The following is a 17,220-nucleotide window of genomic DNA, read 5'->3' on the forward strand; positions in this document are numbered from 1 at the left end:
AGTTATGCACATCGAGAGACTGACATTTTTTCCCATTCCTCCTTGCAAAACAGCTCGAGCTCAGTGAGGTTGGATGGAGAGCATTTGTGAACAGCAGTATTCAGTTCTTTCCACAGATTCTCGATTGGATTCAGGTCTGGACATTGACTTGGCCATTCTAACACCTGGATATGTTTATTTTTGAACCATTCCATTGTAGATTTTGCTTTATGTTTTGGATCATTGTCTTGTTGGAAGACAAATCTCCGTCCCAGTCTCAGGTCTTTTGCAGACTCCATCAGGTTTTCTTCCAGAATGGTCCTGTATTTGGCTCCATCCATCTTCCCATCAATTTGAACCATCTTCCCTGTCCCTGCTGAAGAAAAGCAGGCCCAAACCATGATGCTGCCACCACCATATTTGACAGTGGGGATGGTGTGTTCAGCTGTGTTGCTTTTACGCCAAACATAACGTTTTGCATTGTTGCCAAAAAGTTCAATTTTGGTTTCATCTGACCAGAGCACCTTCTTCCACATGTTTGGTGTGTCTCCCAGGTGGCTTGTGGCAAACTTTAAACAACACTTTTTATGGATATCTTTAAGAAATGGATTTCTTCTTGCCACTCTTCCATAAAGGCCAGATTTGTGCAATATACGACTGATTGTTGTCCTATGGACAGAGTCTCCCACCTCAGCTGTAGATCTCTGCAGTTCATCCAGAGTGATCATGGGCCTCTTGGCTGCATCTCTGATCAGTCTTCTCCTTGTATGAGCTGAAAGTTTAGAGGGACGGCCAGGTCTTGGTAGATTTGCAGTGGTCTGATACTCCTTCCATTTCAATATTATCGCTTGCACAGTGCTCCTTGGGATGTTTAAAGCTTGGGAAATCTTTTTGTATCCAAATCCGGCTTTAAACTTCTTCACAACAGTATCTCGGACCTGCCTGGTGTGTTCCTTGTTCTTCATGATGCTCTCTGCGCTTTTAACGGACCTCTGAGACTATCACAGTGCAGGTGCATTTATACGGAGACTTGATTACACACAGGTGGATTGTATTTATCATCATTAGTCATTTAGGTCAACATTGGATCATTCAGAGATCCTCACTGAACTTCTGGAGAGAGTTTGCTGCACTGAAAGTAAAGGGGCTGAATAATTTTGCACGCCCAATTTTTCAGTTTTTGATTTGTTAAAAAAGTTTGAAATATCCAATAAATGTCGTTCCACTTCATGATTGTGTCCCACTTGTTGTTGATTCTTCACAAAAAATACAGTTTTATATCTTTATGTTTGAAGCCTGAAATGTGGCAAAAGGTCGCAAAGTTCAAGGGGGCCGAATACTTTCGCAAGGCACTGTATATACAGTGGATGACTGATTGGGGGCGCTGTGTTGAAGCCACTGTGTTGAAGCCACTGTGTTGAAGCCACTGTGTTGAAGCCACTGTGCCTCCATCGTGGCCCTTCGCCATCATTGTAAAAAAAAAAAAAAAAAAAATGGAAATACATTTATTAATGTCTATATTCATTTTTGACACATCTATTCTATTACCTTTAAGCACACTTTTAAATTATACTATGTGAGCTAAACATACACGTTTCAAATACTAAAATACATGTCATTGAAATACTGTAGAATTCCATTCGTTCCTACGGAGGACTTCTCCTACTGGGGAGTACCAATACTGTGTCTGACCAGCGACTTCAAAGCTTTTCATTGGCCAAAGACGTAGTAACAGCAATCCAGGGTTCATGTACATAATTGGCTCCAACTCAGAGCAGCATATACGTCTTGTGTTGGGAGTCTCTTCCTTGGTGGCTTTCGAAACAAACAAAAAAGGGAAAAGTACAACAAAATGTAGCTCCGTACACAACTTGGGGGCGAACATGCATTGAACCATGTAGAGAAAAGGAAATTAGATTTCGAGGAAAATGACAAACAGTCCAATCACCTTCAGTTGCCCTTTTAAAACAACGTTTTAGCCAGTTAGCTAAATGCCATGCTCTTCTTATGGTCAAAGGTTAATATACACATTTTCTAGAACAAACCAATTGCACTTGGAAACAGGAACTCTTAAACACAAGATGACTTATAACGCAAAGCCACAGGAAAGGGGATATAGAGCACTGGGAGGAGTGGGAGGGCGCTGGGCTGAGGAGTGGGAGGTAGTTGAGCTGAGGTAATAAAGAATCGATGAGAAGGGCTTTAATTGTTCTCTCAGATATTGTTCATGTAGGCCAAGCATGACTTTACTGCTCTGAGGTGAAACGTGTACTTTTATCAAAAGCATTGGAACGCAATGTACACTACCGTTCAAAAGTTTGGGGTCACTTAGAAATGTCCTCGTTTTTGAAAGAAAATAACTTTTTTTGTCCATTAAAATAAGATCAAATTGATCAAAATACAGTGTAGACATTGTTAATGTTGTAAATTACTATTGTAGCTGGAAACGGCAGATTTTTTTAATGGAATATCAACAAAGGCACACAGAGGTCCATTATCAGCAACCATCACTCCTGTGTTCCAATGGCACATTGTGTTAGCTAATCCAAGTTTGTAATTTTAAAAGGCTAATTGATCATTAGAAATGTTATTTTGCAATTATGTTAGCACAGCTGAAAACGGCTGTCCTGATTAAAGAAGCAATAAAACTGGCCTTCTTCAGACTAGTTGAGTATCTGGAACATCAGCATTTGTGGGTTCGATTACAGGCTCACAATGGCCAGAAACAAAGGCCTTTCTTCTGAAACTCGTCAGTCTATTCTCTTGTTCTTAAAACCAAACACTTTTAGACTTTTACTCAAGTAGGATAATACTGGGTGACTTTCACTTTTACTTGAGTCATTTTCTATTAACACATCTTTACTTTTACTCAAGTAGGATTATACTGGGTGACTTTCACTTTTACTTAAGTCATTTTCTACTAAGGTATCTTTACTTTTACTCAAGTATGACAATTGGATACTTTTTCCACCACCGGAAAATTAGCCCTTTTAAAACGGGTCGAATGCCTGACATTACATATAGCTGTTAGCATAGCGGCTATAGTGGAGTTCCACTCTGCCAAGTGTCAACTTTTTCAGACATTGCACAGCGGGAGTAAATTGCAGGTTATTCCGGGACAGTTCTCTGCTTCCAGAATCATGTCAACACGTTGTGCTGGGAAATTGAAAAACCTGAAGAGAAGAAAGAGCAGTGGAAATGTTGATTCGTCAAAGCCTCTTTTACACCCACCATTTCCTCAAGTCTCAAAATGTGTCCGTTTTCACCTGGTCACTTTATCAAGACATACAGACGTAAGATCTTAATTTGATCCATCGTTTGTTGACGAGGAGCTTCTGTTAAAGAGTCATCTAGCTCCTCAACATCGACACTGGATCTTAAAACCAACCACAGCAAAAGTACATAATAGCATTCGATGAAATGTCAACGTAAATGTCATGTACTTGAACTAAATTTGTTAAGTTTCAATGTCTCAACCCCTTTCCCTCGAGTTAATTACTAAACATACAGCACTTTGAAATTGCTTGACATTTAACAAGTGAATCTTCTGTGGTTGAAAAGAACGGCCATGATGGAAGCAGCTGAGGCGTAGGAATCCTGCAGGTTGAATCTGGTTTCAGTTTAAGACTTGGAGCCTCGGCAGCCGGTATAAACCTCTGACATCAGCCCACATGACTTGAGGAGAACATAGGTTCCTGACATAGGGGAGATGCCATCACCTCAATCCAAATCCAGCAGCCAAGCGTGTCTGCGCACCACTCTGAGACGACATCCGATACCACAGTATTTACCATAGAAATACCATAGTATTTCACTCAACCTACATCAACAGTCAACACATCACTGGAGAGTAAGGCTAGGTGATACATTGAACTATAGAGTTCACTATGAGGCCCACCAACCACACTGACGAAATACATCCGTCATCAAAATGAAGCCATCTGCGAGCACATCTTAGCCAGAAGAACAAAACACTTGGCCATTTTGGCCCCAGCTGAACGTGTATTACTTACTTATGACAGCAGGCTTAACAATTGTCCATTCATCACGCAGTGTCATGCCAGGTTATGTCATGTTGTCCAGTGCTCAGTGACTGCTGCTGAATTCTCTGGAGGCCGTTTGTTCGGCAACGCGCTCAGCAGGGTTGACGGCCTGTCCGCTTCAGTCTTCAGCCTCTAGTAACCAGAGAGCAGGAACCCCCCGAGTGATACGGTAACATGCACTTTGTCTTTGAAATATTCAACAGTATGCCATCCTCCTCCTCCTCCCCGGTCGAGGAGGTAGGGTTGAGAGCTGGCAGAAAAGACTGTGGTCTGGTGAGTCAGCAACATCTGGAGCAATTCACACTGAAATGGCTCTCCCCCGTTCCCTGCTGTCCACTCCACACTGCAGAAGTCTGGAGCGCGGCGAGCCGCTGGTCTTTCAGACTCAGCATGTCAGGGCTATGAAAGGCTATTTCACTGGGGGGGGGGGGGGGCATTGTGCACCTAATCTCCCAAAGCGCTGACATGCTTTGTGTTCTTTACTATCGTCAGCCGCCCAGGATCCAATCAAAGCCTGAAATCTGGAGCTCTTTCAGGAATTTATCTACATATATCTAGTTTGATCAGCAGCGCTGAGAGGCAGGCAGCCGCACATGCCTCGCCAAATCATTTCACTGTACCTCAACCCAACAACCCATAGAAGCAGAACTGAATGCAGACTGCATGTGGAACATTACCCTTAAATCACCTTGATTGTATATACAATACATGAAAGCGAGCATTTACATCTAATAGAGGACTAGCCTAGATTCTGCAATACGGTGGGTTTTATTCAAATACTGTACACAGTCCAGTGACGTCAACGGTCTAAACTTTCAAGTGCGGGTGTTGGTTCATCTCTTCTCATCCTGTTGAAAAGGTCACCGATTAAAATACCTTGTGCTCACAGTTCTTCTATTCCCAGAAAAGTCTGTTGCCCAAGTGATAAAACAGGGATAGATATTACAGACTGACAGTGGAATCTCTCTAGTCTACAACTTGTGGTTGGCCTCAAGGATTGGGCTAACTCTCTTCAGACCACACCATGCACATGTGGGATGGAAAGAAAGAGGAGAAAAAGGATTGACGGAAAAAGAGGCATCCTAAAAAAAAGAAGGGTAATGGCAGCTCGTGATGGATACCCATTCTCAATGGATATTATGATTCAGTGATGGCCAGCCACTGAACCACAGAGGCATTAGAGTGACTGAACATGTGTCCAGAATGGCACCCTATTCCCTATACAGTACACTACTTTTGATCAGGGCCCATAGGGCTCTGGTCAAAACTAGTGCACTATGTAGGGAATAGGGTACAGGAGGTTGGTAGCACCTTAGTTGGGGAGAATGGGCTTGTGGTATTGACTGGAGCGGAAATCAGTGGAATGGCATAAAATACATGGTTTCCAGGTGTTTGATGCCATGGAAATTGCTCTGTTCCGGCCATTATTATGAGCCGTTCTCTCCTCAGCAGCCTCCACTGGAATAGGGGCCATTTGGGACGCATCTTGAGTGTCCTTCCAGGGGGATTCAGCGGGGTACAGAGCCTCATCACCTGTCACAGGTTGTTCAGGGCACACATGGAAACCCAGACAATCATGAATGAAAGCCGTGGTATATCAGACATTATAAACTGGGTGGTTCGAGCCCTGAATGCTGATTGGCTGACAGCAGTGGTATATCAGACCGTATACCACGGGTCTGACAAAACATTTATTTTTTCCTGGACTAATTACGTTGGTAACCATTTTGCGTCATTGAGTCGTGCCTAAGAACAGCCCGTAGCCGTGGTATATTGGCCATATACCACACCCCCTCGTGCATTATTGCTTAATTATACCACAGGTATGAGAGAAAACGACTTGTTTCCTGTTCTATTTATGTTGGTAACCAGTTTATAATAGCAATAAGACACCTTGGGGATTTGTGGTATATGGCCAATATACCACAGCTAAGGAGTGTATCTGGGCACTCCGCGTTGCGTCGTGCTTAAAGTCAGCCCTTAGTCGTGGTATATTGGCCTTATACCACACCTCTTGGGCCTTATTGCTTAATGAGACATCCATAAAAATCCCCCATTGCAGTAGATTAGCTAAGTGTTGAAGACAGGGAAGGCTTTGAGAAATCCTCATAAGTAGTCATACACACTCACGGCCATTCGTTAAAGTGAAATATTATTCAATATCTCATCATGTTTGGAGTGTATCCATAATGTAGGATTTATCTGATGAGAGAGAAAAACCCTTTATTATCTGAAACATATCAAAGAATCAGATTAACTTGGGCAAAAAACAAACAAATGCACTTTATCTAACTGGAGTTGGTATTTCAACCCTCTCAGCTCTTGTGGACCGGTGATGAACGGTGTAGGTGTTTTCTGGACAGGGGACAGGCTTTCCACGTGATTGCTTGAGGCAGGTAATAATGGGTAACGCTGAACATTAAGTTGCTCTTAAACTATAAATACGACATTGTTGTTACATAGTACTGTATTGCTTTGTAATTGCAGAAAGCGGAGTGGTTTTTGTAATTATATTACCAACAGGAACAACAGGTTAATTCAATATTGTTAGTAGTTTAATTCATTAGCATCCATTCACACACATCCCCCTCTCAGCAGAAATACATGGATGATTATAACCTGTAAACATATAGTTGAATACATGTCACTAAACCAATAGCAGACCGCAAAACAAAGATAATGAATGCTTTATATAATGGGTATTATTCAGAAATGAAATGTAGGCCAATGGGCTAAAATTGTTGAATAATAACAATTCCGATATGTAGGGTGACCCAAGCCTACTGTCTGAAAGAGCAGAATTAGACAGAATGATTCAACAGTGAGGGGCATCTAAGATCAGCTGAACTATTCAACTGACTGATGTCAGTTCCTGTTAAAAAGCATCTGACATGAGCACGGGATCAAAACAATCACAACAAACCAGATATAAAAAAGGGCCTTTTGCAAGCAGCAACACACAGTCTGGGCCAGCTTCCCAAATGACAACCCTATTCCCTACATAGTGCACTACTTTTGACCAGAGCTCTATGGGCCCTAGTCAAAAGTAGTGCACTATATTGGCAATAGGGTGCCATTTGGGATGCGGGCGGGCTGTGTTTCTGCTGAGACTCAGACTATAAAAGCAGCAGTTGTTCCCATGATCACACAAACAATGCCGCTTTCTTCATCTAGGGTCAACAGTCACAGTCTCACAATAACAGAGGAGCACAGAGCATTAATGGACTACATCTATACCTAACATACAGGCAAGAGTGAGGGATGGCAACTCTCGAAGGGTTGGACACGATTCAAACAAACGTCATTGTTGCTGCTATGCTCCATTTCCTATAGACTCCAATGAGCGTTTTCGATTGTCTCCCATTGTGGTCTGCACAAAAACATCCTCCTGACCACTTGTGCAAGAGCAACACCACTTTCTCCAACCAAGAACACTCACACAAAGAAGGTTTTCATATTCAGCCTTTGCTGCAATACCTCATGATAAATGTTTATTTTAATTTTTCATGAAGCGAATTCCTTCAATAGATGTCAGCTGTTGGGAGGGTGGCTTGGGTAATGTGCATCACGAGGAGCATCACATAGTGCATCTGACCTTGGAGAGGCAGAGAGAGAGAGAGAGAGAGAGAGAGAGAGAAAGAGGATTCACACAGACTCAGAGTATAGGCTGGTAGTATAACATGACCTCAAACATCACCACCGCCACCTAGTGAGCTAGACTCTTAGAAAAAAATGGTTCCAAAAGGGTTCTGCAGAGGTCCCCATAGGAGAACCCCTTTTTGGCTCCAGGTAGAACCCTTTTCGTGTTCCACGTAGAACCCTCTGTGGAAAGGGGGCTCTATCTGGAACCAAAGGGGTTTTACCTGGCTTCAAAGGGTTCTTCTGTAGGGACAGCCAAATAACCGTTTTGGGTTCTAGATAGCACCTTTAATTCAAAGAATATACAGTACAGTGCATGGCAACTAGGTATGGACTGATGCCTGTAGAATATAAAGCTACATCTAAGTGGTTAGATGGGAGATATTCTAAGTATCTGATGTTGTTGATGATTCGTTGTCAATCTTTTGACACCATTGGTGACCAGGCACAATACTTTTCAAAGGAAGAGAAAGTATTGAGAAGCATTGGAAGAGAACCACAGAAAGAAACAAGTCCATACCATACAATAATCAAAAGGTTCTTTTGAACAAGGTGATGCACACCAAAGAGAGCAAGTCACCAACTGGACCAAAAGTGATTGGGTAAATAAGGAGAACTGAACAAATAAGTAGTTCATGCAGCTGTCAATCAAATCTCTGCAGCAAATGCACAAACCCAAAAGCAACCAGTTGGTTCAGCTGCCCTGACAACCAAGGACATTCTTTGTCTCTGCCTTCGTGTACACGGTGAGAGATTTGTGAGACGTAAGATACCAGTCAATTCTTATCTTATGCATAGTGTCCAGAGGCAGTTGGTTGCACTGGTCTTCAGCAACACGTGTGCTCATCTACTTCTGCATATGCTCTTGTAAATGTCTTCCCATGCAAGGCAACAGAGTAGCGCTATCCATCTTGTGAAAGTGTTACGATGGCACAGCAGACTACTCCAGTAAGGTTTGAGTTGTTTGGGTGAGCAAGAAATAGTCACTTGTCACTCAGGTGATATCGATTATGAAATAATTTCAACTCCTTCTGTCATTCCTTTAGATATCTGTGCACATTCCCAGAGGTGAATTTTAAATGAATGCTTTTAAATGAATGCTTGAAATGGAAACGTCGGAAAGTTCCGAGTAGGCTACGCATCTCTGAAATAGCAGGGCACTGTTTTGCTGCTCTCCTGAGTGGGACAGTGAGTGATTGGAGTGAGGAATGTAGGCAATAGTGTATTCACTAAACTTCCACCGTTCCTTCCACTGTAATACTGAAAATAAATGACCGTTCGCCGAGCTTCAAACGGACACGCCTTTCCCTTCGAGTAACCTAGTATCAATCTGCCCTAACATGCTTCGCCTCGATTTGCGTGAATCCAGAAAACGGCTATGTATGGGACACGTGAACTAGTCTAGCTGAAATTTAAAAAATGAACACGTTTAACAGTACGAAGGAACCACAATAATTGCCCATCCCAAACACATGTATTTTATGGTAGATACGCCGATTATAATTTAAAGGGACGAGTGAGTCACTCTCTGGAGCGTGACTAAAAAGGTGGTTTTGGTTCGGGATTGGTGCAGAACTGTAAAACTATCTAGGCCTAGGCTACGTGATTAGAGAATAAAAAAAAAAAAAAGTATAATCAATGCCAAAGACAAGTGTAGACAGTTAGACTAGGTAAGGACATTTAATACAGTCGTGAGTTTAAACCTAAATAAACTTGGTAAAATAAAGATGTAGTAGGGAAGAATCTCCCGCCCCTCAGCGACCTCGCTTTCCTCAGATTCCCACACACTACCTATTCATTCTCTACTGGTGCATTTCGATCACCGGGTCTCAAGGGCGATTGTTAGATTGTATACAAAGTAACTCATAGTCATACAAAAAGTAGCAACTTCGCGTAACGTCCACCTGATACAATAATGGACAAATCAAAAGTTTCGGCCACAATGTATCAAAGCGCACCTAAACGCAACACTCACGACCCAGTGAAGGTCCCTCAGACGTGTACCGTGGTAGTGAATCAGTCACCAGAGAATTATTAGTGTGCATTAGCTAAGATCCTTGCTTGATATGTGAAGGCTGGCACTGCAACAACACATGCGGTAATTGTTACGGTTTAACGAATTTAGGACTGGAATCAGAGCTCGTCTAGTGCAGATGCTTTACTTGTACAATATATTGTGATGGTTTTCGAATCAATGAAAGCAAGTCTGTACCTTGAGGAGTATTATTGTGATCGCTGTGTTTTGGCGCGGATCCACATTGGAGCATGTAACTTCAGCGAAGTAGCACCTCAACAAGTCCGCTCCTAGTCCCATACATGCGGGGCGGTGAAACTCGCCTCCACAGTGAAGAACAAGACCCCTTCTTCGCAAACCGCGTCCACTCCGAAGGAACACGAGTACGCATGACGTCACCTCGCTGTAGGTTTGCAGCTTTCCGTCTTCATTGGCTCTGGTTTGGAAAAGAGGGCGTTTCGTTGGTGACTCTCTTGTTGAATAGACCAATGGCAAGGGGGAAATAGTTGCCTTGGTTACACGTTTTGTCAACCAAATACATGTTATGCTGCGGAGGTGACCATAATAAGGTAGGGTACGGTATAGGCACGTCTTTGGTAATAGAACACATTTGGTATAGGCTAATCGTATGATAAACTAAATTGTTTACCAATGTCTGTCCCTTTATGTAGGCTACTTATAGTAGACTAAAAACGACGTGGAACGTGGATTCATCTTGTTCGTGAGTTGGCCTAATAAATCGATGTAAAACATGAATTTATCTTATTAGTGAGTTGGCCTAATACATTTAATTAATAGGTGTAGGCTTGTGAGCAGTGCACAGTGTAGACTAGGCTACTTTTTCTACTGTACATGTGGGCTCTGCGAGTGTCAACTCACTTTGAAACGGCGCTGGCAAAGTTTGAGAGCCTATAATTCAGAGCTCCAATGCAAAAAAGTAAACATATTACCGATACGTAGCGTAGGCTACAGACGTGATACATCAACGTTGTCGTGATACGAACTTTCTAGTGAGACGGTAGATCTTTAGATCTTATCTGGGATTTGAGGTAACGCCACCTCTAGCCATTTGGGGGGCCATAAATTAGGTTTGGTTCTCCCTGCCACCTCCCGGACAAACGGTGTCTCCCCCCATTTTGCCAGGAGGTGGTGAGAAACTTTTGCAGATTTAAAGCAAATTTCTGTTCATATGATGGCTGGGCTGGATATCTATGTGAGAGTGACTAACAAAATCAATGGGGGACCCCTGGAGGTCAGGGCCCCTGAACACATGCCCTGTGTGCCCGGTTGGTAATTTTAGACTACCTATTTAGCAATCTACAAAATGTTACCTGACAGGGGCTAATTAAGTGACTGAAATAACAACTGGAAAACTTCTGAAGCACTACAAAATGTCGAAATTGCACCTTGTGTATTCTACTTTTCTAACTCTCAACAGTAAATTGAGACCCTGACTGAGTTCCCCTAGCGGTCGCGGAGCCCTACGCGCAGCACATAGTCTGCGTATAGGAAGAGTCGACATTGAGTGTAAAGCACCATATGCCCTCTCCTCTCACCTGTGCTAACACTTTAATCCAGTCACTGTAACCTATAAACTACGGGATCAGTGGTATGTATATCCACGCCAAAATGTCTCACAATCTGCATGGGTCATTGATATGGACATGGATCTTTATTTTCTGAAAAACGTCTTCCACACTTTAGGTAGCCTTGGAATGAATCCAATACAATTCGTACAGAAACCTCAAGACACACACTTTCAGCATGAAGCAAAGGATAATCAAAATGAATTAAGAGTACATTATTATTCTCTTTTGCTCTTTCCTTAACACCCTCCCACAGTCCTACCATGTCAAATTGATTTCTTCATCTATTAAAGAACATTTGATGTCAGTCTTCAGCTGAGACGTTTTGTTTGTGCATTTGTCAGTTTTGTCTTATGTTATGATGAATTCACTTTTATTTAGTGTCAACGATAACGATAATTAACCTCACAATAGTCATTTACATAATGCATTCCAAATGTATTTAGGAGGTTATGATGAATTCACATTTGCCATAATAAAGCACACCATAATAATTATATTATAAGTAATGTACATGATAAATTCAAAATGTATGTACCCGGATATTCCACATTAGACAAACCCAATCAATATTCCAACGTGTCTCTTTACAGGAACACAGTCTGTCGTTGACTTTCAGACACTTTGAAGCGCTAATGAGAATTCATAGGCTATTTCTATAACCTCGTAGGACCCTGAATGTTGAATCGGCTGTTTTGGGAGACATTTTGTGATAAGTGGTTTTCTTCATTAAGTTCGTCAATGTAAATTTTAATCCGCGGAATGAGCTGATCAAAGCAACAGCAGGAACGGTGACGAGGCAGGAGTGGTGACCTCTCTATACAAACTTTAAACAACCTTCTGTTTACATAGTCATGTTTTCCCCTTAGCTGATGTTACTTGCTAAAATGCTGTGATTACAATGGTGTAATGTTACATAACATATTACTACAGTGATGTTACGAGGTAATTATGGAACTGGGGGTTACTATTACACAGGTATACGGGCAAATGCATGTGAAGTGTTACCCCAAAGGATTTGTTTAAAACCCCATGTACTACTGATCAACAGATGTGAAGCGATGAGCGCAAGAGACCTACGTGGCTTCATAACCAATTGCAGAACAGAAGATTTAGGTAAGTCAGCTCAGCTCCAAACCAAACCATCGCTGGCTGCTTTTACTGCTCTTCCCTCTAGACTCACTGACTTCACATTCTGCTGCTCTCGTAAGCACAATTTGACCTCAAGTCCCTGTGTTAGGAGATTCAGCCATCTCAACCAACACCTTTAATGCCTGCCTCGTCCGTGGCAGCATGGCCTGTGTTTATTCACCCGTCTCCTGGAGTCACAGCTGAACTAATCAGGACCTGTCTGTCTGACATGTTTATTTCCTTCCTTCCTTCTACTCCTTCTATAGGACGTAGCTAATCATGAATACTGCATGCTAAAGGGCACCCTTTCCCCTATGTAGTGCGCGACTTCATTAGTGCACTACGCTGGGAATTGGATGCCATTTGGGGTCCACACAAAGACGCACATCAGAGTGTTATAGGACAGTGGATGTGCCATTTCCATCTCACTTCCTCTGCTCTGTCATAAATGGAAAGAATTGAGAATTGACTGTTGTTTGATATGATTGACAGTTCATGCACTTTTCACATGCTCAATGCTTACTAGTACACAGTTATATTGTATATCTGATGCTTTCTTTCATTGATATAGAAAAACTGACTCTACGGATGAAGGATGGACTTGGAAGCTCAAAGTATAAACCGGCTGAATATGAGAAACTACAAGCCATAGTTGATGCCAAACAACTGCAGTCTGCACACATTGCTCAAAAGGTAGATATTCTTGATTTTTTTACTCTGAGACGGTTTTGGAATATAGGCCCTGGCCCCGAATCCACATAGCGTCTCAAAGTAGGATTGCTGATCTGCCCATATAATAGTATTCATTACTATCTAAATGGCTAGACTGATCCTAGATCAGCACTCCTGCACAGAAGCTTCATGGATACAAGTCCTGGTTAGTAGTTCATACGATACCAGAGGCAAAGTGTTGATGAATGTATGAAGTCTAAGATGTAATGTTGTATGATATACTGTATATTTAGTAACTCCAAAGTACAGTCTGTTCTTGAACATCCTTAGGTGCAAGCTACCACGTTCATGAAGTAGTTCAGCTGTTCTTTTAGGCAACATAACACAAGCAACTCGCATACTATTTATGTATGTGCAACTTTCAGTATGGAGAGAGTTGATGGGTGACAGACCTGTTCATATAATGGGACGGTAAAAGACTGAGACAGTGCATGCATGCCTCTGCATGATCATTGCACTGCACATCATTTCCTTCTGAGTACATATTTATATAGAGTTGTTGTTCTTTCTCAGATGAGCAGCCATGAGGTCTTTCTGAATCACAATCCAGACCTGCATTCAAAATTTGAAGATCATGGGCGTACCCACACGCACGAGCTTGCGCTCACACACACACACACACACACACACACCCTCTCCAATGATCCGGAGGAGGGGATTGACTATGAAACAGCAGACCATTACGTAACCTAAATGGGCTCTCCAAAACGTATCAAATTAAAGAAGAATATCAAAATTCTAAAGATTTGGATTAGCAGTTTGAATATTCATGAGTCTGCAGGAGGATCAACCATAAAGCTGTTTGAAGTTCTCATCTCTCTGCATCCTAGCATTGTGAGAAGTTAACCCTAGGGGCCATGGGGATTATGCTTGTAGACCTGCAGTGTTTTAATTGGTAAACTGTGGCAGCAGCTTTTTAGTGTCTTGTTATGGTTGCCCATGGCTCGCTCCAATTCCGCTCTCTGCAAGGACCAGATAAGGCATCCAGTGTTTGCATACGCCCGCCCCGCTGAAAGGCAGGCTTTCTATTGTGGATTTCCCAACAGTGATAGAGGGGAAATAAATGACTGTGAGTTGCCGCAGGATGTGATCAAATGATTGGTTCTCCAGTAAGAGAGTGGGAGTGTCCTGGATACTGAGGCCTTACATCTTTGCAGGAGGGGCTCCTGATAAAATCCCTAGATCAACACATAATAAAGGGAGAATTCACAGCGTACTTTAATGGCTGGGGCTTCTAGCAGGGCAATCGAGAGCAGTGGTTTGCCTCTGTTTGTTTTCTTATTTTTTACAAGAGAAAGTCAAATAAATGAAAGTATATTAAGATACTCACCCCTCTTTATTTTCCCACCATAAACACACACTTTATATATACTGAACAACAATATAAACACAACATGTAAAGTGTTGGTCCCATGTTTTATGAGCTGAAATAAAAGATCCCAGAAATGTTCCATACACACAAAGAGCTTATTTCTCTTATATTTTGTGCACAAATTGGTTTACATCCCTGTTAGGGAGCATTTCTCATTTGCCAAGATAATCCATCCATCTGACAGGTGTGGCATATCAAGCAGCTGAATAAGCAGCATGATCATTACAAAGGTGAGCCTTGTGCTGGGGACAATAAAAGGTCACTCTAAAATGCAGTTTTGTCACACAACACAATGCCACAAATGTCTCAAGTTTTGAGGGAGCGTGCAATTGGCATGCTGACTGCAGGAATGTCCACCAGAGCTGTTGCCAGAGAATTTAATGTTAATTTCTCTACCATATGCCGCCTCCAACGTTGTTTTAGAGAATTTGGCAGTATGTTGAACTGGCCTCAGAACCGCAAACCACGTGCAACCACGCCAGCCCAGGATTTTCACATCTGGCTGCTTCACCTGCAGGATTGTCTGAGACCAGCCAGCTGAACAGCTGATGAAACTGAGGCGTATTTCTGTCTGTAATAAAGCTCTTTTGTGGGAAAAAAACGATTTCTGATTGGCTGGGCCTGGCTCCCCAGTGGGTGGGCCTGGCTCCCAAGTAGGTGGGCCTATGGCTGCGCCCTCTGCCCAGTCATGTGAAATCTATAGATTAGGGCCTAATGAATTTATTTCAATTGACTGATTTCCTTATATGAACTGTAACTCATTAAAATCGTTGAAATTGTTGCGAGTTGTGTTTATATTTTTGTTCTATATATGTTATGCATGTTCCACCGGAATATTTAAATTTGCCAATGTATTTTCCTTTCAAGCATTCAACAGTGATAACGTTTCGCATGAATTGCAGCAGATTATGAGGCTTTCAAAGTAAATCTTTCAAGGACAAAACCACACACACACACGGACTGAACTAAACTGCTGAATAAAGACCATTTTGCCATGATGCGTGAAAAGGAAAAATTTATCAATCTCTCATTCTGTGTTGTTCAGCTAGGAACATAGACCACTAAGGAGGACACTCCTTTTTGGTCATGTTTTATACCACATGTATTACTCATAGTCTAGGTAGTCTAGGTCCCAAATGACACCCTATTCCCTACATAGTGCAGTACTTTTGACTAGACGCCTACTCATTTTACCCATAGGTCCTGCTAAAAAAAGAATATAAAGTGAATACAGAATAAAGTGCACTTTACAGGCAATAGGGTGCCTTTTGGGACGCTATCATAATCTACCATGATTGCGGTCTTTGCTTTGGTCATGACTGGCCACAATGATATCAGTGATTATATGATAATAATGATGTCATGTTATCATAAACTTGTGAGGGATTATTGATAAATATCACAGTGTTCCACAGTTAACCATAGGCTGATATAAGATCTGTTTTTCAGGTGAAGAGGACTCTCCGCACAGCAAAGGAGACCAAAGAGAGCTCCCTACTGAGGCAGCACAGACATGTGTGGAGCAGAGAGAACATCAAACTAGCCAATGCAGGGTAAGAAACCCTGCATACCCATCACCAGAGTGTGAATTATACCATGGCATTCGGGGGATCTCTCTTTTTTAAAATGTTTATTTGACCTTTATTTAACTAGGCAAGTCAGTTAAGAACAAATTCTTATTTTCAATGACGGCCTAGGAACAGTGGGTTAACTACCTGTTCAGGAGCAGAACGACAGATTTGTACCTTGTCAGCTTGGGGGTTTGAACTTGCAACCTTCCGGTTACTAGTCCAACGCTCTAACCACTAGGATACCCTGCCGCCCCTTTCTTCATAGGACCTCCTCATTTTTTAGTAAAGACGTCATTTAACAGTAAAAATATATATTACCTGTCAATTTGGCATGAACACAACCAGTAATGATGTTTTCATCTTATTGTCAAACAAATCACTTCAAAAAGTAGGCTTCCTGCGCATGTTCGCCCACTCCAAAATAATTTCAGCATCCAAAACGCACCATTTAATGAAGACAAAACACCCAAAAGTGTAATGACATTCAGCGATGGTCACTGGGTCTACACTCTTGTAGCCTGAATTAATTGGTGTGTCTTGCTGACAAAATGACATTTTTTTGTAGAAAGAAAAGTTGAGACACCTGAAAAGGGGCTGAGATACGGGACTGTACCAGGGTGACAAGTGCAGCAACATGGGAAAAATGGTTTAAACCATGAAACAGAGGTGGGGGGTGTTTGTTTAATTTGGAATAAGCTTTTATTTTAATATTTACCATTGCAGCAATACAAATTGCATTTTAAACAAAGTGGTGAATGGTTAAATTAGCATTATTTACAGACCCCCTCCCCCCGCCCCCCAAGTTTGACTTTGTTTCATTTGGGGGGAGGGGAGCTCATGTCTCATTCAGGGGGTTTAAGACCCCCTGGGCCCATCGCACTCTGCCCATCACGTCCATTACCATGAACCACTACACCAAATACTGTACTGTAGTCTTTACCCACCCTACTCGGCCAACAGGTCTGGCCAGCACCTCTCCAAGATAAAATAAACAAAAATAAGCCCCTATAAAATGGGAGATTCAAGATGGCTTTCCATAAACAAAGCAAGAAAGAAGGGAAGAAAGGGAGCAAGAACGAGTGAGGGAGGGGGTCTCAGTGGAAGGTGCTAGCTGCTGTGGCATTGCAACAGATACTTTCCCTAGTGTGATGAT

The 17,220-nt window shown here is 42.2% G+C and overlaps 2 protein-coding genes across 3 annotated transcripts in view; one reads left to right on the forward strand and one right to left on the reverse strand.

The window, feature by feature from the left end:
• Window positions 1-10,010, reverse strand: part of LOC139380301 (plakophilin-4-like) — a 116,183-nt gene extending 106,173 nt beyond the window's left edge. For both annotated transcript variants that reach the window (XM_071122889.1, XM_071122888.1), the window contains exon 1: window positions 9,874-10,010. In XM_071122889.1, coding sequence (XP_070978990.1) covers window positions 9,874-9,928 — 55 coding nt within the window. In that variant the 5' untranslated portion in view covers window positions 9,929-10,010. The remainder of the gene's footprint in view (window positions 1-9,873) is intronic.
• A 2,245-nt stretch (window positions 10,011-12,255) lies between these two features.
• Window positions 12,256-17,220, forward strand: part of LOC139380576 (coiled-coil domain-containing protein 148-like) — a 48,558-nt gene continuing 43,593 nt past the window's right edge. Inside the window, exons 1-3 of the mRNA XM_071123373.1 lie at window positions 12,256-12,377; window positions 12,964-13,085; window positions 15,946-16,049. Coding sequence (XP_070979474.1) covers window positions 12,323-12,377; window positions 12,964-13,085; window positions 15,946-16,049 — 281 coding nt within the window. The 5' untranslated portion in view covers window positions 12,256-12,322. The remainder of the gene's footprint in view (window positions 12,378-12,963; window positions 13,086-15,945; window positions 16,050-17,220) is intronic.

The sequence above is a fragment of the Oncorhynchus clarkii genome, chromosome 22 (assembly GCF_045791955.1).
Source record: "Oncorhynchus clarkii lewisi isolate Uvic-CL-2024 chromosome 22, UVic_Ocla_1.0, whole genome shotgun sequence".
In the NCBI taxonomy this organism is placed as follows: domain Eukaryota; kingdom Metazoa; phylum Chordata; class Actinopteri; order Salmoniformes; family Salmonidae; genus Oncorhynchus; species Oncorhynchus clarkii.